Genomic DNA, 22,500 nt, shown 5'->3' on the forward strand with positions numbered 1-22,500 from the left:
AACTCTGCTGGTGAAGCACTATTCTCTTGTGCCATAGCCAAATTAAGGAACTCCCTTCCACCCACAATTACCTCCTTTTACCATCATGCACCCACTTCAAAACTTTACTAAAAGCGCACCTAAAAACATGCTGGTTATGCCCTTGCAACTCCCACTCTAATATCATCCACCCCATCCAACCACTACCTTTCTTTCCACTCCACTAACTACCTTGATTATAGCAAGCTCAGATGCTCATAAGCCTAGTACTTATTACACAGCAGGAACTTCTTATTGTAACATTTGTTAATGTCTGTTATGTACTTCACAGATAAAGATTTTAGTTGTCTACTGATGTACTATGTTCTTCATCTATAAATATGTGGTAAGTAATTGCTATGTTAAATTGTTAATCGCTATGTAATCCAATGCAACTACTGTCTGTTTATTTTAACTGTGGAGCTTTTCTCCCCGGGCCTCCGCTGAAAATGGACCTATGTCCAGTCGGACACTCCCGGTCAACAAATATAAATAAATAAATAAATAAATGTATCCAAACTGCTGAAAAAAGAACCAGTTCATGAAAATGGGACAGCGGATCCCCTTGCAAATATAAATGGTCACCACAGCTAAATAACTATACTTAAGAAATTCTGTACATTACTTTCATGTGCAGACATGAACAGAAGGAGAAATTGTGCTTAGGTTTCTGAACAATAATGACATATTTTTATATAATAAAGGTGGGATTAAAGAGGCACTGAAGGAAGTCCCTTACAAATCATTACACCATTTGTTATATTAGAGATCAGTAGAAACTTTCCAACACTGAAAAAGTACAGTTTTGTACCTACCATAAATGTAGATGTTCGAGTGCTAATACAGCTGCAGTCATAACAGATGGGTTCTCCTGCCGTCAGGCGGGTCCTCGGTCGGCCGAATTCCAAAGTCTAGGTCCGGCATCGGTTGTCGTCGCTTCTTCCCTGACGTCAGTGCGACAGGGGTATAAAAGAACCAGCCAACGCCATTTTCTTCAGTTTTTCTTGCCCCAGATGTCAGGTGCCCCCAGAAGGAAGGCAATAATAAAATTGTGTGATAATGCAGTGCTATATAATCAAAATACAGTAGTTGCAAGCAAATACATCATAAAAGAAAACCCCAATCAGGTTGTATGAGGATGTGTTAGCCTATATGCCTGTCCCAAGAGGGGAAGGAGGGAGGGAAACCTGGACTGCAGCTGTATTAGCACTCAAACATCTACATTTACGGTAGGTATAAAACTGTACTATGTTCATCGTGCATACAGCTGCAGTCATAACAGATGGGTAGAATCCCAAAGCTAAGAAAGGGGTGGTAGGCACTAGTTGGAACTAGGAGGAGCCAAAATGCCCTGCAAGACTGCAGTGGCAAAGCCTGCTCTAGATTTGGAGTATAATGGTAGGTTGTAGTGCTTGGAGAAGGTATGCACAGAACTCCAAGTGGCTGCTTCCAAAATATCCTTGGTAGGAACTCCTCTGAGGAAGGCTGCAGAGGTAGCTGTGGCCCTGGTGGAATGACTTCTAATGCCTGTAGGAACAGTTTTGCCATGAAAGGAATAGCAAAAACGTATGTAGTGGGCTATCCATTTTGAGATTGTCTGTTTGGAAATTGGCTTCCCTTGAGCTCCTACCGCATAGGCCACAAAGAGCTGTTCTGATTTTCTGAAAGGCTTTGTTCTGTCCAAATAATAACGCAGCTGTCTGTGGATGTCCAAGGAATGTAGTAATCTCTCCCCTTTGTTTTGAGGATTAGGATAAAAAGTAGGTAAATGTATGGCCTGATTTAAAGCTACCCTGTATACCACTTTAGGCATAAAGGACAGGTTGGTTTGTAAGGAAACTCTGTCCTGATGGAAGATGACAAAAGGCTGGACAGCCATGAGAGCCTGTAGTTCTGAAACTCTACGAGCTGAGGTGATAGCCAGAAGGAAAGCTGTTTTCCAGGACAAATATTTCAAATCTGATGAGGCAGCTGGCTCAAAGGGAGGCAAGGTCAATTTTTCCAGAATGAAATTAAGATCCCAAGCAGGTATTGGTTGTTTCCTTGGAGGCCTTAAATTCTTAGCCCCTCTGAGGAACTGTCTTAAGAGAGGGTGAGAGAATAAAGGTTGATCAGTGTTGTATTCTGCAGAAATGGCTGAGGCATGTATTTTGATGGAGGAGAAAGAAAGTCCACTGCTTAGCACTTCAGCCAAATATTGTAGTATTTGAGGTAAATTCAGTTTTCCAGGATCCTGGCCCTTTTTCTCATTCCAGACACAAAAACGTTTCCATTTTGCAGACTAAGCTTTTCTAGTTGATGGCCTTCTGGCCTCCAAAATGACATCCTGCACCTCCTTGGAGAGTAGGGCCTGTTGAGATGCTAAGGAATATACATGCAATTTAGTATAGGACATACTTCAGTAAATTAACCATAATAGTTATGTATAACCAATACACTGGAGATCCAGTTAAGTTGTATAAAAAATCACCATAATTACTCCCTAGTGTAAACAGTGTTTGAACCGACTGAAACAGTACATCAGTAGCTACACAGAGGGGCTAACACAAACATAAAATAACTGGCAAGATAGGCTATACCCTATCTAAGGTAGCTCTTCAATTTTAGTACAGGAGCTATGTTACAGTTACTGTTAAGACCAGGGTGTCTAAAAGCATCTAAACGTAGCTGCCATTCCAGCTCCCGATTTTCCAAAATTAGTGAAAAAGGGCCACCCCTATCCTTCAATGGGACATGATCTATAGCCATAAATTGAAAACTATGGCCTGGATTCAGGGCAATATGCTTTGCTAGTGCGTTGTCATCTTTACTATTTCTAATTGCGTAAAGGTGTTCATACATTCGGTCCCGGACTCGCCTGTCCGTTTTCCCAATGTAGAACCCTTGACAGCAATTGCACATAGCGATGTAAATAACAGATTTGCTTTCACAATTGAGTGTAAACCTGATGTCATACTTATTATGTCTAACTTGGAATGTTTCACCAGTCCGTACATAATTACAATATTTACAGAAACCGCATCTAAACATGCCCCTCCTTTTGTGGAATGTACCTGTGTGTGCATCCCTTTGTAATAGCTCCTTGAGGTTGTTCGATCTTTTAAAAATAAACTTGGGCTCATAACCTAGTTTTTCAACCAGTAGTGCATTAGAGGATATGAGATGCCAATTCTTTCTTATAATATCCAAAATGCTCTTAGAGTTACCACTAAAAGTAGTGACAAATCTCAAGGAAAAGTCACATACATCACCCATTGGAATTGTTGTAAAATTCACCTCATTCTCAATGGGAGTCCCTTCTAACCCAATGTTGGTGTTAATGTCGAAATGTACCACATTTTGTTGGGAAAGTAAAGGTTTATAAAAACCGTTGTTCCTTTAAGGGTGACTTCCCCTATAAGTTCTATAAGCATTTCATCTGGGTAACCTCGGTTGCTAAACATCTCCCTTAATAAGGAACATTCATTAGTGAAGTCTACCAAGGTACTGCACATTCTTCCTGCCCTCACCAGCTGCCCTTTCACTATGGACCTCTTCTGTTTGTACGGGTGAAAGCTGGTGAAGTGCAGGAATGAATTACAATATGTAGGTTTTCTGTAAATGGTCGACGTCAGTACCTGATCAGTTGTGTCCTTCACCAGTTTAACGTCAAGAAAGTCGATCTCACTGCTTGAAAATTTAAACGTAAAATTCAAAAATTCAGTGGTGGAACTGATGGTTTCCACAAAAGTGCAAGCTTCTACAGACGAGCCCCTGAATAGTATGAAAATGTCGTCCAGGAACCGTGTGTAGAAAATAACAGGTTCCATCAGCCCAGGTATCATTTTTAAGATGTTAGCTTCCCAGTATCCCATGACGTAATTTGCTACTCCAGCACCACATGGAGAGCCCATCGCCACTCCACGTTTCTGCAAGAAAAATTCACCATTAAAGGTGAAATAATTACTGGTTAGAACTATTTCCAGTAACTCTGTAGCCAAATCAACCTCCAGTCTGGAAGCCCCTAAGGCCTGAAGCATAGACCCTATCCACTCCACAGCTTCCTGGTGTGGTATAGAGGTGTATAGGTCTATAACATCGATTGTTAAAAAATTATTCTCACCATTGTAGGGGATACTATTTAAACTGTCTAGAAAGGACCACGAGTCCTTGCATATACTCGAAATACCTTTAATGTATTTGTCCAGTATATTAGTGATGAGTTTGGAACATGGGTACGTGATAGATGACCTACCGTCAATCAATGCCCTCATGGGGGGGTTATTAATGCTTTTATGAATTTTGGGGATACCGAACATGGCAGGTATTTTTGCACAATTAATATCAATATAATTGTACAAATGTATATTGATTTTTCCTGCCAGGAACAAGTCCCTAAAGTATCCCCTGATTCTTTGAGTACTACCATTAACCTCACTCCTTGAGGACTTAGTGTAAACATCTGTGTTAAGTAACGTGGTCATATTTTCATTGTAAGTGGAAATATCAAATACCACTAACCCACCACCCTTGTCTGGTTTTAATACCCGAACAGGTAATCGACATAGCTCATCTAATAATGATCTTTGTTCCTTAGTGATGTTGGAATCTCTTATACTAGTTTTATCATTACTGTTGTTAGCCAGGAATCTGAGGTCCATTTCACAAGTAGTCTCAAAAAGTTGTAAGGTTGAATGCAAAGGGGGATTAAACACACTAGCTAATTTTAAAGTTGGTAAACCAGCAAATGTACCTTCTTCATTTAAGCTCACAGTATCAAGAGGTTGGTTAAACATAAGCTTTAGATTCATTTTTCTCACAAAACATTTAAGTTCTATGATTTGGGATACGATGATGGGATACTGGGAAGCTAACATCTTAAAAATGATACCTGGGCTGATGGAACCTGCTATTTTCTACACACGGTTCCTGGATGATATTTTCATACTATTCAGGGGCTCGTCTGTAGAAGCTTGCAACTTTGTGGAAACCATCAGTTCCACTACTGAATTTCTGAAGTTTACGTTTAAATTTTCAAGTAGTGAGATCGACTTTCTTGACGTTAAACTGGTGAAGGATACAACTGATCAGGTACTGACGTCAACCATTTACAGAAAACCTACATACTGTAATTCATTCCTGCACTTCACCAGCTTTCACCCGTACAAACAGAAGAGGTCTATAGTGAAAGGGCAGCTGGTGAGGGCAGGAAGAATGTGCAGTACCTTGGTAGACTTCACTAATGAATGTTCCTTATTAAGGGAGATGTTTAGCAACCGAGGTTACCCAGATGAAATGCTCATAGAACTTATAGGGGAAGTCACCTTTAAAAGGAATAACGGTTTTTACAAACCTTTACTTTCCCAACAAAATGTGGTACATATTGACATTAACACCAACATTGGGCTAGAAGGGATTCCCATTGAGAATGAGGTGAATTTTACAACAATCCCAATTGGTGGTGTATGTGACTTTTCCTTGAGATTTGTCACTACTTTTAGTGGTAACTCTAAGAGCATTTTGGATATTATAAGAAAGAACTGGCATTTCATATCCTCTAATGCACTACTGGTTGAAAAACTAGGTTATGAGCCCAAGTTTACTTTTAAAAGATCGAACAACCTCAAGGAGCTATTACAAAGGGATGCACACACAGGTACATTCCACAAAAGGAGGGGCATGTTTAGATGCGGTTTCTGTAAATATTGTAATTATGTACGGACTGGTGAAACATTCCAGGTTAGACATAATAAGTATGACATCAGGTTTACACTCAATTGTGAAAGCAAATCTGTTATTTACATTGCTATGTGCAATTGCTGTCAAGGTTTCTACATTGGGAAAACGGACAGGCGAGTCTGGGACCGAATGTATGAACACCTTTACGCAATTAGAAATAGTAAAGATGACAACGCACTAGCAAAGCATATTGCCCTGAATCCAGGCCATAGTTTTCAATTTATGGCTATAGATCATGTCCCACTGAAGGATAGAGGTGGCCCTTTTTCACTAATTTTGGAAAATCAGGAGCTGGAATGGCAGCTACGTTTAGATGCTTTTGGACACCCTGGTCTTAACAGTAACTGTAACATAGCTCCTGTACTAAAATTGAAGAGCTACCTTAGATAGGGTATAGCCTATCTTGCTAGTTATTTTATGTTAGCGTTAGCCCCTTTGTGTAGCTACTGATGTATTTTTTCAGTCGCTTCAAACACTGTTTACACTAGGGAGTAATTATGGTGATTTTTTATACAACTTAATTGGATCCCCAGTGTATTGGTTACACATAACTATTATGGTTAATTTATTGAAGTACGCTCTACATTAAATTGCATGTATATGGTTAATACTGTGCCTCTTTTGTTCTGTCAAAATATATAGGTAAAAGTTCATCTATTAGTAATTTGTTCGTTGTGGTCCTGCATTTTTAACATATGCTTTATGTCCATATATTTTAACATATGTTTAGTACTTCCTGGTAATGATTTTTTAAGGCTTAATGTCCTGTTGTATACATTCTTGTTTTGAAGTTAACAAGTTTGTAAAAGAAGGTTTTTAAATTTGTTGTTGTAGTCAGGAAGTAAGAAAATGTCATTTCCTGGTTTACAGGATTTAAACGGAGTATGTTTTGACTGTTTTTTATTGCCTCTGATGAAGCCACAGTGTTCTGTGGCAAAGCCTGTGGAATTTTAATAAACGCGTTCAGGATTTATTTGTGTGGTTTCTGCCGACAAGGACCCTCTTTGGTGTTGTTTAGTTTATTTTTTGCTTTATTAGAGATGCTACGGAATCTTCCATGCGGCTAGATTGAGTGTTTTTAGCTGGCTGTGAAGAGTTTTGAAACTGTGCTGAGTCAGAAGAAGAGGCATTAGAGGCAGGGTCCATGGTGGGGAATGCGTCAGGCTCCTCAGGAGTGGGTACCAGTGTTGCCTTGGCCAGTCCGGAGCAATGAGAATCATCTTTGGTCTGTCTGCTTTGGTCTTTAATAGAACTTTGGTCAGCAGAGGAAGAGGAGGGAAGGCATAAACTGTCATTGATGTCCAACTGAAAGAAAGAGCGTCCACTCTCCAGGCCTTTGGATGGAAGATCCTTGAGCAAAATTTTGTCAATTGATGATTCTTGTAGGAGGCAGAGATATCTATGTCTGGCCTTCCCCATTCTTGGATTATTTCTGTAAAAACTTTTGGATGCAATTTCCATTCGTGTGGATCTGTCATATTCCTGCTTAGGTTGTCTGCCAGCGTGTTTTCCTTGCCTGGCAAGTACTGTGCTTGTAGTTCCATTTGTAAGTCCATGGCCATGTTCCAAAGTGACATGGCCAGTCTGCATAGGGGGTAAGAATGTGTTCCTCCCTGTTTGTTTATGTGCCACATAACTGTGGTGTTGTCCATTCTTATCAATAATTGACCTGGTTGTAGAAGGTCCTTGAAAGCTATAATAGCATTTATTACTGCTAGCATTTCTTTTTGATTGATGTGAAGGTGCTTTTCTTTTAGGGACCATTTGCCCTGAATGCACCGATCTGTCATGTGCGCCCCCCAGGCATAGTCCAAGGCGTCTGTTGTGATGACTTGATTTGCTTGAGGCTTGCTGAATGGAAGACCTGTGTTTGTTTGACATGCTTGAGCCCACCACAGAAATTCCTTTTGCAGACATGGAATTAGTGGTATTATTGTTTCCAAACTGTGGCTGTGTTGAGACCATATGTTTTTTAGGTACCATTGTAGTTTCCTCATATGCAGCTTTGCACATGGGATTAGTAAGATGCAAGATGCCATGAATCCCAGAGCCTGCAGGATTTTCCTTGCAGTCAGCCTGGTGCAATTTGCTAGTGTTCTGAAGTATTGTATTAATTGCCCCTGCTTCTCTGGCGTGAGGTAGGCCATCTGGGTGTTTGTATCCAAATTGGCACCCAGGAAAATTATCTTCCGAGAGGGTATTAGCCTTGATTTCTTTTTGTTGACTGTGTATCCCAGAGATTTCAATAACATTATTACATAAGCCAGATGTTTCAGAAGAATGTGCTTGCTGTCCGCTTGGATCAGGCAGTCGTCCAAATAGGGATATATTTGTATCCCTTGAAGTCTGCAGTAGGCAATTACTGATGCCAGGCATTTCGTGAATACTCTGGGCACAGTAGATAAGCCAAAGGGCAATGCAGAAAATTGATAATGGGTTGAACCTGCAAGAAATCTGAGGTACCTTCTGCAATTTTGTCTGATTGGGACATGCTGGTATGCCTCCTTGAGGTCCAATGTTACCAGCCAAGACTCCTTGCCCAGCATGGGAAGAAGTTGCTGTAGAGTGAGCATCTTAAATTTTGGTACGAGTAAAAATGTGTTTAGGATGGATAGATCCAAAATAGGTCTCCAATCTTTTCCCTTCCTTGGCACCAGAAATAGCCTGGAATAAAAACCTTGACCTTGTTCGTGTGTAGGTACCTCTTGATTAGCTTTCATGTTTATGAGATCTGTAATTTGCTTTTGTGCTTCTGCCCTTTGATTGTGTGGCAGGTTTGGCATGCCTCTCATTTTTGGAAGGGTGTGAAAATGGAATCTGTAGCCTCTGTTTATAATGTCCAGGATCCATTTGCCCTTTGTGACAACATGCCAATTTTTTGAGAATAATGCCAGCTTTCCTCCTAAGGGGGCTGCCATTTGAAACCTGGTTGGCATGCAAAGGGGAAAGTCATTGGGTTTGCTTTCTGAAAGATTGCAAGTTGTCCTCACCACCTCTTTGTGTAGGAGCTTGCCATTGTCTGCCTCTATACGATCCTTGGGATTGTCCTCTGCCCCTCGGGCGCCTGTATCTGCCTCTTTGGGGTCTGTCTGTGGCAGGAAAAGACCAGTTTTTGGAAGGCCAATTTCTACTAAAACGTGGGGGTTGAACCTGTAGAAATTCTTTCACAGTTTGCATTGATTTAGCCTTTTCCTCCATTTTCCTTAATACCTCCTCAGCATTAGCACCAAATAGTACATGCTTTTGAAGAGGCGTCTAGTAATTTAGCTTTGACATGATCAGGCAAGGCTTGTTCCTTGAGCCAGGCATGCCTACACATGACTGATCCTGTAACAGCAGCTCTACATGAGGCCTCTAGAGCATCAAAACCACATTGTAAGGTATGCTTACCCACTTGTTCTGCACTATGCATCAAATCCTGCAACTCCTTCAAGTCTGGTTGTTCAGGTTGTGACATTTTACTCTTCAATTGTGATAACAAAAACTGTTGGTATTTTAGCATATGAAACTGACAGTTTAAGGCCCTCATGGATAAGGTAGCCGAGGTATATACCTTTTTCCCCACCTTTCTAAGGATCTGGAATCTCTCTCGGAAGGCAATGGAGGCCTTAACTCCCTTGGGGCCCTGTGAGATGGTTTCTGGGTCAGCAGCATGGCTTTTGTAAAGAAATTGGTGTGAGTCAGGAACCCTGTAGTACCTGTCAGGCTTAACTGGAGCTGGAGGTAGAGAGTCCGGGTTAAGGCAGGCCTCCGAGTAAACATCATCTAGGATGTCCAAGACAGGAGGTATAGCCAGAGGCCTATGCTGAGGTAACAAGAGAAATTCCCTGAGCCTTTTCTTGGAATCTGAATAATCCTGGCCTTCCCAGTGGAAGTGCTCCCTTAAGGTATGCAAAGTTTCCCCAAATGAGTAATCCTCAGGGGGGGATACAGAAAGGATGGACTCCTCCACATCAGAGTCTTCAAAAGGGGAGTAAGAATGTTCATCATCATCAGTGTGCTCTGAAATAATGGAGCCCTGATCAGAGGAGGGGGATTCTTCCTCCACTCTGGGCCTTTTGTCCGGTGGGGGCTGAGAACCTCTGATTAGAGTAATTAAATCCTCAGCCATTTTAAGCATCTGTTTCTTAGGCATGGGGCCTGGAGATGGGCCCTGTGTAGCTGGTCTCTTAGGGTGCATGGTTGCTTTAGACTTTGTAAAAGCCTTGATGGAGAAAGAAGAGGAAGGTCTGAAGACACCTTGAGTGGAGGTGGACCTGTCCACATTCTGAGTTTTGACGCCAAGAGTGGCTTTGGTATCTGTAGTCGGGGTGTGGGCCGAGGAGCCTGCGACCTCGGGCACAGGAGACACCGTCAAAGAAGTGTCGTCGGTAATCAGGGGCTGCGTAGGCGCCTCACTGAGAACCGGACCACATGTAGTCGGCTTTGGCGTGGTGTCGGTAGAGGCCGCGGACCTCGTGTGTCGGTCCTTGTCTTTGCGGTTTTTTTGACAAAATCGGAGTCGGAGTATCCGACGACATAGTATAGTTAAATGCTTTCCCAAAATAATGCTGGGCGAACTCCGCCCGACGCTTAATAGTGCATTTGTTGAATGTAACACAAAAGCGACAGACCGAGACGTCGTGGTCTGGGCCTAAACAAGGTATACAGAGGGAATGGAAATCCTTATGCGGTATTTGCTTCCCACAAGAAATACAATTATTAACTTTGTCTGACATCGGTCTGAGGCAAGAAAAGTTTCCCCAACGGGATATTTAGCTTTTAAGAAGACTTTGGTTTCCAAATTTCGTAATTTCAGGAGCTGGCCGACCGGCACTTGCGAACTGCTTCTACTTCAGGCACCGCGCGGCAAGAAAGACTGAAGAAAATGGTGTCGGCTGGTTCTTTTATACCCCTGTCGCACTGACGTCAGGGAAGAAGCGACGACAACCGACGCCGGACCTAGACTTTGGAATTCGGCCGACCGAGGACCCGCCTGAAGGCAGGAGAACCCATCTGTTATGACTGCAGCTGTATGCATGATGAACATCCAGCTTTACAGCATTGTGTTTCCACTTTCCAAGGTTGTGAGACCTCTCAGATGCAATGTATAAGCAGGGATACAACACCTGAAAATAGGGAGCTCCAGGGCAGGGCTTGTGCGCCTGCAAAACTGTTGTTAATATTTCTGAATGTCATTTTCAGTTTACATGGAATGCGATTCCTGTTAGAAGTTATAGACATTCTGTATGCAGCCTGATTTGGTTGGCTGCCATGGTCAAGCCCAAAAATGATTCTGCCTTACTGTTACAATTCTCCACACATAACACAGTAATGCTAAAAGTAAGATTAACCTGTTCCATTTCAGAAAGAAAAACAAGCCAGTACTGATTACAATACATACAACAACCAAACCATTAAACAATTTATGTGGATATATCAGAGACCGAGGAAGGAAAAGCACCTTCGAGATACTTTTAGAATTCATTTTACATCCAAATGGAACATATGTCCTCTCAATATGCCATCTTCCTCATCTTAAAGCTTCATCTTCAGTCCTCAATAACTAGAGAGAACTCTCAACTCCCAAAAGGTACACAAACATTAGTTCATACAAATAAAATGCACAGAGTCCAGTTGTTAAGATGACATATTGTGGGATGTTTTATTATAAGACTGCAGATTCACACTTGAGCCTTTAGGACATCCAGAAAGCCTATTTACTCATCTCATGTTTTGCCCCCTCTCTTTCTGACATGATGAAACAATATGGCATCAGTGAATTTCAGCAAACTCAGATGACTTCACTTTAAGAGCTCTACTGACTATTTCAATGTAGTGGGAATGCAATACCCTTACCAATAAAAGGAATCTGTTTAGGAAAGGCTAAGCTTTTAAAAAACAAGATTTCTTTAAACTAAGACAAAATAACTACAATATGCAAGACAAATATAAAATAGCACATCAACATGTGATAAGCAAACATAAGCTGCCAAAGGACAATAAGAATACCTTAATAACAGAAGGTTCAGAAATGACGGTGTCCGGATTTAACACCTCCACTAACGCTTCACGAATCACTGCTGCCTTCATGCAGTGCATTTTGAACCCATAAATGTCTTCCCAGAAACCTATGACATCATTATGTCTCTGCATATCGCCAAGAGCTACCAGGGAAACAGTACACCGATCTGGATATACTGCAGAAATAAAACAAATTACATACTCGGTTAGAATAACTTGCCTAGTTTTATTTTAACATATTGGTAGCTGTAATGTAAAAAAAGGCAGAGGAAATGTTTGACTTGTTTACACTTCCTGTCTATTTATTTATGACTTATGCAGACAAATAAGAGAGGGAAATGATTTTTTGGCATGGTACATACATTCCACAAGCACATAATAAAGCACTTCAGCACCAAAATTATTATTATTATTGCTGCTGTTAATCAATTCCCACAAAGTATGCAATTATTCGTAAAACATAGGCCCTCTGATAAAAGGTACATTGAAAAGTAAGGCAATAAATAATAGGGTATTTAAGATAAGGGCAAATGCCGGCATTACAGAAAAATAATTAATAAAAACAGTCCTTATTGTGGAGGTTAGCATGCATCTGCCACAATTTCTACTAGGTCACACCAATTAAGATGCTCTCAAATGTATTCTTACGGATCTCTCCCATCACAGAGAGACACATTTTAGACCACTTTTCAATGTTACATTTATTTTATTTTCCACAGAGTTTTTTCCAAGTATTTTCTTTATAGCCATAACACCATTCCTTAAAAATCATCACTATAAACAACAATCTTTTTGAGATTTCATGAATGGCTGAGTTTACATCATGATGTTTTATTTATTCATTCTTGTAACCAGAGGAGCAAGCCATAATACATACACAATTTCACGCAAAACTAGGAACAGTTACAACAACAAAAGTAGAAGTGAGCGACAGTAAACTTACATCAGTTATGCAACAACAGCAAAGATGGCCGGCTGGACCAGAGGTATGCTAACTGTATAAAATGACTGTCAACAGGGTTCATGAACAGGCTACAGACATTGACAGGGTTTGACTGGGTACAGACTCACATGATCCAGTTACTTACAGTGTTGGCCCAGTCAGGGACACAGGTCCAAGTCAACAGTAGGTCTGGCAGGTAAGTGTCTTAAGGGCTCCAATCACTGATAGCATTTGGTCAGAATACAGACTCACAGGTTCAAGTCAATGACAGGGCTAGTTTTATTATGGATGCAAAGGGGTCTACTTTATTTACGCAAAAGTGTAAAACCGTGAATACATATGGATCGAACCATATGCATCGAAAGTGCAAGCCGTCAAAAACTGTAAACGGAAATCTCCGTAGGTGGAGAATTCCGATTACTTCAATGTAGTGTGATCTCGGAGTTGGTATATTTAAGTAGCAGGGGGTGTGGGGGGTTCAGGGGGGCTTTCCTCCCTGCCTACATCATTTTTTTTTTCTGTGTATTTTTTTTCTTTATTAACTTTTGAACGTTTAAGAGTTTGATGCATATGTGTCGATCTTTATGCATTCGAACATTTGAACATTCGAGTTAATAAAGTAGGCCCGATGCAAAGATCACAGTCACTGGCAGGACTGGCCTGATAGAAAAATCAATGGCCCGGTCACTGACTGGGTCAGCCTAAGTAGGGACCACAGGCCCTGTTCACTGATAGGGTTGGCATGGGTAAAGAATGGTCTTCACATGTTGGACACATGTCAAGCTTCAAGAAACTGGGCGATGTTGTCTATGACTTGAATGATGTATGTACAACATGTGGCTAGCATTACTTCATGAAATGCCAATAAACAGTATTCAGTGATGCAGAACTCAACTAATTACCATTAAAAGTGAGGGCTTACAATGTCATAGACCACTATCTGGACTACTTGTTCCTCCAAAGCTATACGATGTAACACCTTAAAGGTGGTTGAGATAGCCTGTATTAGACAAAGTCATTTAGGGGGTCTTTAAATGACTGGAGAGATGGAGTTGACCCTAAAATATATGGCTATAGAGGTGCATGATATAGCGACAGAGTAGGTGTGTAACTGACCACGTCAGTGGGATACAGGTTAATGTACTGTAAAAAGTTCTAAAGAAACAATTTGGTTAACAAACAATTTAACCTATACTAGGACCTATTACTGATGATGTCACTTGGGTGAATAACTCCATTAGTATCAAAAGGCCAGCCTATCCTGACATTTTCACAGGAATTCAGACTTTCTCTCATAGCCCATTAACTTTTTTTTTACCTTTGCACAAAATATATAAGTTGATGATCAGTGTCTGAGGAATCTAGATTTGACAATTGCTAGAACAGGACCAGCAGCTCTGGCCCTTTTAACATGCATAAATACTTCAGAATTACTTGTTTTATACAACAAGGTTCAGATTATTTGTGCTTGTAACTGAACCTTGTGCAGCAAGCTTGGTTTGCTACCTATAAATTATCACCAAAGGTGACACTTCATATTCTTCCTCATTACAGACTTTCACATCTGCAACTCCATTTTTACAAGTGACCATGAGAAGTGTTATAGCAGTAATACTGGTTTGCAAAACTGTAGTATTTCCTTCCTGAATAAATGTCATTTATTACAGTTAATGTTCTCAGTTTAAATCTCAAAGTTCACAATCTTCCCTTCCAGCTTTGTTACTACAAGGGAAGGTTTTACTTGCTACATATTCAGATCTTGCATAACAAAACCCTTTGTTTTGCACTCTCTATACAAAGTACAAAAATGCATGCACTAAACTTCCTTTCTGCTCTTATATCACAGGCTTTCTTAGAAAACTCTTTTTCTTAGTCTTATAACACCCCACTAGGTGCCCAGAAGCATGACATTTTTCTTACATATCTTTACACTTGATGCCAAGGGCAGTACTCACTAAGAGTGGCACTATGTGGATATGCAAATCCCGTACTGTGAGCGAAGTTAAGAAAATGCAAAGGAGTTGCTGTAAACAACCCCTATCGTAAAAGTGTCACATGCTTAATGCATAAGCGGTAGGGGTATAGCTGCTACGCTGTTAATGGGCTTCACATTTATGTATACAAGTTTGATTCAGAGATATGACTCTATAATGAGCTCCAGTCTATACTAAGCATGTACATAACCCTGAACGTATTCCACTAAGCAGCAGTTTTCACAAAGAATATGCAGATGCGAGGGGAAATCAGCTGATACATCTGCATACCTGGGCATTTTACTGAAGGGGTCACTTAGGTAAAAGTTTCACGTTAGTGCTTGGCATACTAGGACCTATAACTGAAGGTGTCACTTGAGTGAATTTCACTTTAGTGCTTGTGCATATTGGGACATATTACTGAAGGGGTGACTTGGGGAAATGTTTAACTTTGGTGCTTGTGCATACCTGGATATGTTACTGAAGGGGTCACTTGGGTGAATGTTTCATTTTAATGTTAGTGCATATTAGAAGCTATTACTGAAGGGATCACTTGGGGAAATGTTTCATTTTGGTGCTAGTGCAAGGGGTTGCTAGGGGAAATAATTCATTTTTGTGTGAAGTAAGTGCTTCTACATACTTGGACAAACTACTGAAGGAATGGATGGGAGCAAATTTGCAGATTGCATCTCTATTATCAAAGGCAAAGCACTGCATTGAACAAGGGATTTGTGCACCACGCAGATGTCAGACTATGAATCGCAAAACCACCTCATTAGCATACTATGCCTTACAACATTTCTCATTTGCATCTCATTATTTTTAAGGCCTTTCACATTAGTGCAAATGGTCTGTATGAATCTCACCTTTGCTAAGCTCACTCATAAGCATCAGGGATACCTCTATCACATTTGGACAAGTGACTATGAATGCAGCCTAACGGCAGTTTCTCAAGGTACAATACCTCGGTTGCTTTCCTTTTTCTCGGATAAATGCCCTTCACATTTCTTTTCCTGTACACTGTATACTACACAGCAGCCTCAACAACTTCAGTCTAACACTTTCAATGCTAATGGAACCTTTAAGGCATTTTGAAAGCAAAATCAGTTGTTGACAACAGTCTTCACTGTATGTGATCATTTTTATTTCACAAACAATCATCTCTACAACGGCAGTAATTTCCATCAACACCTGCAGCCCAACTCATACTTAGCAACAGATCCAAAAACTTTCTTGAACTCAAACTGGCATTTCCAGAAATTCACTACATTTTAACATCAATATTTAACAAATTGACCAGATGCGTTTTTTCCACTGTGTTTCTCTAGACATCTCATTAATACATTGATGGAAATAGCCCTTTTTCATCAGCTAAATAAATAAACTTCAATATTACCATTAGATCCCTTATTTCACATCAAAGAAACAAGGTACCTACATAATTCTCTCTCCTCCTTTTATAACCTCTTTCAGTGAGATTTAACATTCTTTGAAATCAAATCACCAAAAACATGAATTACACTTTGGAGAGAAAAGCAAACATGTTTAATGGTGCAGAAACTTTAATCCAAAGTCCATGGCAAGCAGTAACTGTGAGCAGAAGAGTTTCAGATAATAAGAACACGATGCATCTAGTTTGGGCAGGTCAGCTGGGGAAAGGTTAAGCACCGAAACACAGCCAAGTATCTCACTATGAAAACAATGCACCTTCTTGTGCTTTAACATGAGCAGGGGGCACTGGTTTTGTTATTAAAAATTAGTTTCCATTTACGTAAACTGAAATTCATGAAGTATGACAGCGATTAAGCATAATTTCCTGTCAGTACTATGAATCTATTACAGTTTTTAACACATCTATAAACATAAGCAAAATTAAAATGAATTCAACATACACAGCTCTGAGTGAAACAGACCTAAAATGCCGCACTCCATGAAGTTCTATGGCTTTTGAGTACTCACTCACTCCAAATTCTGGAATTGTTGATGTTTATTTGTTTGCTCGTTTGTTTATCTGTGTATTTGCATTTGTTGAGTGGAAATGTAGTGAAGGCCAGTGAGAAAAGCTCCACAAATTAATATGTGATAAACATGTAAAAATACAACTAAGTAAATAAATTTCAATGCAACAACAGATTAGACCATTGGATATATACCAAGTGACATTTTCCAATATATTTAAAGTGCTTTACTGGTAGCTAAATTATCAGACTGAGCGCAATACGTAAGTGCGACTGTAAACATTAGAAGCAATGTGATTATGAACGTACATGTAAATATGAAGACTTCTTACACATGGCTGTAAGAAACATGAGATGTTACATGCATGTTCAACATATGTGTAAACATTAGAACATAATGGTATATTTAACTTGCATGGCTGTAAGAAACATGAGATGTTACATGCATGTTCAATATATGTAAAAAACATTAGAAGATAATGCTATATTTAACTTGCATGGCTGTAAGAAACATGAGATGTTAAATGCAAGTTCAATATATGTGTAAACATTAGAAGATAATGGTACATTTAACTTGCATGGCTGTAAGAAACATGAGATAATGTTACATGCATGTTCAATATATGTCTAAACATTAGAAGATAATGGTTTATTTAACTTGCATGGCTGTAAGAAACATGAGATAATGTTACATGCATGTTCAATATATGTCTAAACATTAGAAGATAATGGTATATTTAACTTGCATGGCTGTAAGAAACATGAGATAATGTTACATGCATGTTCAATATATGTCTAAACATTAGAAGATAATGGTATATTTAACTTGCACGGCTGTAAGAAACATGAGATAATGATGCATGTTCAATATATGTGTAAACATTAGAAGATAATGGTATATTTAACTTGCATGGCTGTAAGAAACATGAGATAATGTTACATGCATGTTCAATATATGTGTAAACATTAGAAGATAATGGTATATTTAACTTGCATGGCTGTAAGAAACATGAGATAATGTTACATGCATGTTCAATATATGTGTAAACATTAGACAATAATGGTATATTTAACTTGCATGGCTGTAAGAAACATGAGATGTTAAATGCAAGTTCAATATATGTGTAAACATTAGAAGATAATGGTATATTTAACTTGCATGGCTGTAAGAAACATGAGATGTTAAATGCAAGTTCAATATATGTGTAAACATTAGAAGATAATGGTATATTTAACTTGCATGGCTGTAAGAAACATGAGATAATGTTACATGCATGTTCAATATATGTGTAAACATTAGAAGATAATGGTATATTTAACTTGCATGGCTGTAAGAAACATGAGATAATGTTACATGCATGTTCAATATATGTGTAAACATTAGAAGATAATGGTATATTTAACTTGCATGGCTGTAAGAAACATGAGATGTTAAATACAAGTTCAATATATGTGTAAACATTAGAAGATAATGGTATATTTAACTTGCATGGCTGTAAGAAACATGAGATGTTAAATGCAAGTTCAATACATGTGTAAACATTAGAAGATAATGGTATATTTAACTTGCATGGCTGTAAGAAACATGAGATAATGTTACATGCATGTCCAATATATGTAAACATTAGAAGATAATGGTATATTTAACTTGCATGGCTGTAAGAAACATGAGATAATGTTACATGCATGTTCAATATATGTGTAAATATTAGAAGATAATGGTATATTTAACTTGCATGGCTGTAAGAAACATGAGATGTTAAATGCAAGTTCAATATATGTGTAAACATTAGAAGATAATGGTATATTTAACTTGCATGGCTGTAAGAAACATGAGATAATGTTACATGCATGTTCAATATATGTGTAAACATTAGAAGATAATGGTATATTTAACTTGCATGGCTGTAAGAAACATGAGATGTTAAATGCAAGTTCAATATATGTGTAAACATTAGAAGATAATGGTATATTTAACTTGCATGGCTGTAAGAAACATGAGATAATGTTACATGCATGTTCAATATATGTGTAAACATTAGAAGATAATGGTTTATTTAACTTGCATGGCTGTAAGAAACATGAGATAATGTTACATGCATGTTCAATATATGTGTTAACATTAGAAGATAATGGTATATTTAACTTGCATGGCTGTAAGAAACATGAGATAATGTTACATGCATGTTCAATATATGTCTAAACATTAGAAGATAATGGTATATTTAACTTGCATGGCTGTAAGAAACATGAGATAATGTTACATGCATGTTCAATATATGTGTAAACATTAGAAGATAATGGTATATTTAACTTGCATGGCTGTAAGAAACATGAGATAATGTTACATGCATGTTCAATATATGTGTAAACATTAGAAGATAATGGTATATTTAACTTGCATGGCTGTAAGAAACATGAGATAATGTTACATGCATGTTCAATATATGTGTAAACATTAGAAGATAATGGTATATTTAACTTGCATGGCTGTAAGAAACATGAGATGTTAAATGCAAGTTCAATATATGTGTAAACATTAGAAGATAATGGTATATTTAACTTGCATGGCTGTAAGAAACATGAGATAATGTTACATGCATGTTCAATATATGTCTAAACATTAGAAGATAATGGTTTATTTAACTTGCATGGCTGTAAGAAACATGAGATAATGTTACATGCATGTTCAATATATGTGTAAACATTGGAAGATAATGGTATATTTAACTTGCATGGCTGTAAGAAACATGAGATAATGTTACATGCATGTTCAATATATGTGTAAACATTATAAGATAATGGTATATTTAACTTGCATGGCTGTAAGAAACATGAGATGTTAAATGCAAGTTCAATATATGTGTAAACATTAGAAGATAATGGTATATATAACTTGCATGGCTGTAAGAAACATGAGATGTTAAATGCAAGTTCAATATATGTGTAAACATTAGAAGATAATGGTATATTTAACTTGCATGGCTGTAAGAAACATGAGCTTTTACATGCATGTTCAACATATGTGTAAACATTAGAAGATAATGGTATATTTAACTTGCATGGCTGTAAGAAACATGACATGTTACATGCATGTTCAATATATTTTATTTATTTATTTACTTTACATTTGTTAACCAGGTTAATCTGGCTGAGCATTTGGCTCATTTTCAGCAGAAACCCGGGGAGAAAAGCTCCTCAGGAGCAGAAAACAATTTATTAAATTTTAGTAACATAGTAGTAACAATCAGCTGTAAGCTGCGGTGGTGGTGCTGCGGTAGCATTGCCGCCTCATAGCAAGACGTTCTCCCATTCGATTCTCAGTTAGAGCGTCTTCTGTGTGGAGGCATATGTGAATGGGGCGTGCCTTCGTCGAAGGTTGTGTGTCAGGGCTAGTAACCTGGTACGTACAAATCCACTACCAATCATTAGCGGACCGGAGTTCCACTGTGGCGACCCCTAACCGGGAAAAGCCGAAAGACACGAACAAAGTAGTAACAATCAGCTATAGGATCTTACAAGCAGATACCTGTAGAGAAAAAAAAGCTCCTAAGGCAATTCAATTATACAGAGTATTAACAATTGGCAGACAAGTATGTGAGTTGTTACACACAAGGTTTTAAACAATTAGCAGAAGAAAATGTGACTAGCTACAATATTATTATTATGTGTAAACATTAGAAGATAATGGTATATTTAACGTGCATGGCTGTAAGAAACAAGAGATTTTACATGCATGTTCAACATATGTGTAAACATTAGAAGATAATGGTATATTTAACTTGCATGGCTGTAAGAAACATGAGATAATGTTACATGCATGTTCAATATATGTCTAAACATTAGAGGATAATGGTTTATTTAACTTGCATGGCTGTAAGAAACATGAGATAATGTTACATGCATGTTCAATATATGTATAAACATTAGAAGATAATGGTATATTTAACTTGCATGGCTGTAAGAAACATGAGATAATGTTACATGCATGTTCAATATATGTATAAAATTAGAAGATAATGGTATATTTAACTTGCATGGCTGTAAGAAACATGAGATAATGTTACATGCATGTTCAATATATGTCTAAACATTAGAAGATAATGGATTATTTAACTTGCATGGCTGTAAGAAACATGAGATAATGTTACATGTATGTTCAATATATGTATAAAATTAGAAGATAATGGTATATTTAACTTGCATGGCTGTAAGAAACATGAGATAATATTACATGCATGTTCAATATATGTATAAACATTAGAAGATAACTTGCATGGCTGTAAGAAACATGAGATGTTAAATGCAAGTTCAATATATGTATAAACATTAGAAGACAATGGTATATTTAACTTGCATGGCTGTAAGAAACATGAGATAATGTTACATGCATGTTCAATATATGTCTAAACATTAGAAGATAATGGTTTATTTAACTTGCATGGCTGTAAGAAACATGAGATAATGTTACATGCATGTTCAATATATGTCTAAACATTAGAGGATAATGGTTTATTTAACTTGCATGGGCTGTAAGAAACATGAGATAATGTTACATGCATGTTCAATATATGTATAAACATTAGAAGATAATGGTATATTTAACTTGCATGGCTGTAAGAAACATGAGATAATATTACATGCATGTTCAATATATGTGTAAACATTAGAAGATAATGGTATATTTAACTTGCATGGCTGTAAGAAACATGAGATAATGTTACATGCATGTTCAATATATGTCTAAACATTAGAAGATAATGGTTTATTTAACTTGCATGGCTGTAAGAAACATGAGATAATGTTACATGCATGTTCAATATATGTATAAAATTAGAAGATAATGGTATATTTAACTTGCATGGCTGTAAGAAACATGAGATAATGTTACATGCATGTTCAATATATGTCTAAACATTAGAAGATAATGGTTTATTTAACTTGCATGGCTGTAAGAAACATGAGATAATGTTACATGCATGTTCAATATATGTAATAAAATTAGAAGATAATGGTATATTTAACTTGCATGGCTGTAAGAAACATGAGATAATGTTACATGCATGTTCAATATATGTATAAACATTAGAAGATAACTTGCATGGCTGTAAGAAACATGAGATGTTAAATGCAAGTTCAATATATGTATAAACATTAGAAGACAATGGTATATTTAACTTGCATGGCTGTAAGAAACATGAGATAATGTTACATGCATGTTCAATATATGTATAAAATTAGAAGATAATGGTATAGTTAACTTGCATGGCTGTAAGAAACATGAGATAATGTTACATGCATGTTCAATATATGTATAAACATTAGAAGATAACTTGCATGGCTGTAAGAAACATGAGATGTTAAATGCAAGTTCAATATATGTATAAACATTAGAAGACAATGGTATATTTAACTTGCATGGCTGTAAGAAACATGAGATAATGTTACATGCATGTTCAGTATATGTGTAAACATTAGAAGATAATTGTATATTTAACTTGCATGGCTGTAAGAAACATGATATAATGTTACATGCATGTTCAATATATGTATAAACATTAGAAGATAATGGTATATTTAACTTGCATGGCTGTAACAAACATGAGATGTTAAATGTAAGTTCAATATGTGTAAACATTAGAGGATAATGGTATATTTAACTTGCATGGCTATAAGAAACATGAGATAATGTTACATGCATGTTCAATATATGTGTAAACAGAAGATAATGGCTTATTTAACTTGCATGGCTGTAAAAAACATGAGATAATGTTACATGCATGTTCAATATATGTGTAAACGTTAGAAGATAATGGTATATTTAACTTGCATGGCTGTAAGAAACATGAGATAATGTTACATGCATGTTCAATATATGTGTAAACAT

At 37.7% G+C, this 22,500-nt stretch overlaps 1 protein-coding gene across 2 annotated transcripts in view; it reads right to left on the reverse strand.

Moving 5' to 3' along the window:
* Positions 1-22,500, reverse strand: part of PRMT3 (protein arginine methyltransferase 3) — a 2,672,092-nt gene that overhangs the window by 826,816 nt on the left and 1,822,776 nt on the right. For both annotated transcript variants that reach the window (XM_044082552.1, XM_044082550.1), the window contains exon 12: positions 11,728-11,915. In XM_044082552.1, coding sequence (XP_043938487.1) covers positions 11,728-11,915 — 188 coding nt within the window. The remainder of the gene's footprint in view (positions 1-11,727; positions 11,916-22,500) is intronic.

This window comes from Protopterus annectens, chromosome 9.part0, assembly GCF_019279795.1.
Source record: "Protopterus annectens isolate FY-2018-M chromosome 9.part0, PAN1.0, whole genome shotgun sequence".
Classification (NCBI taxonomy): Eukaryota; Metazoa; Chordata; order Ceratodontiformes; family Protopteridae; genus Protopterus; species Protopterus annectens.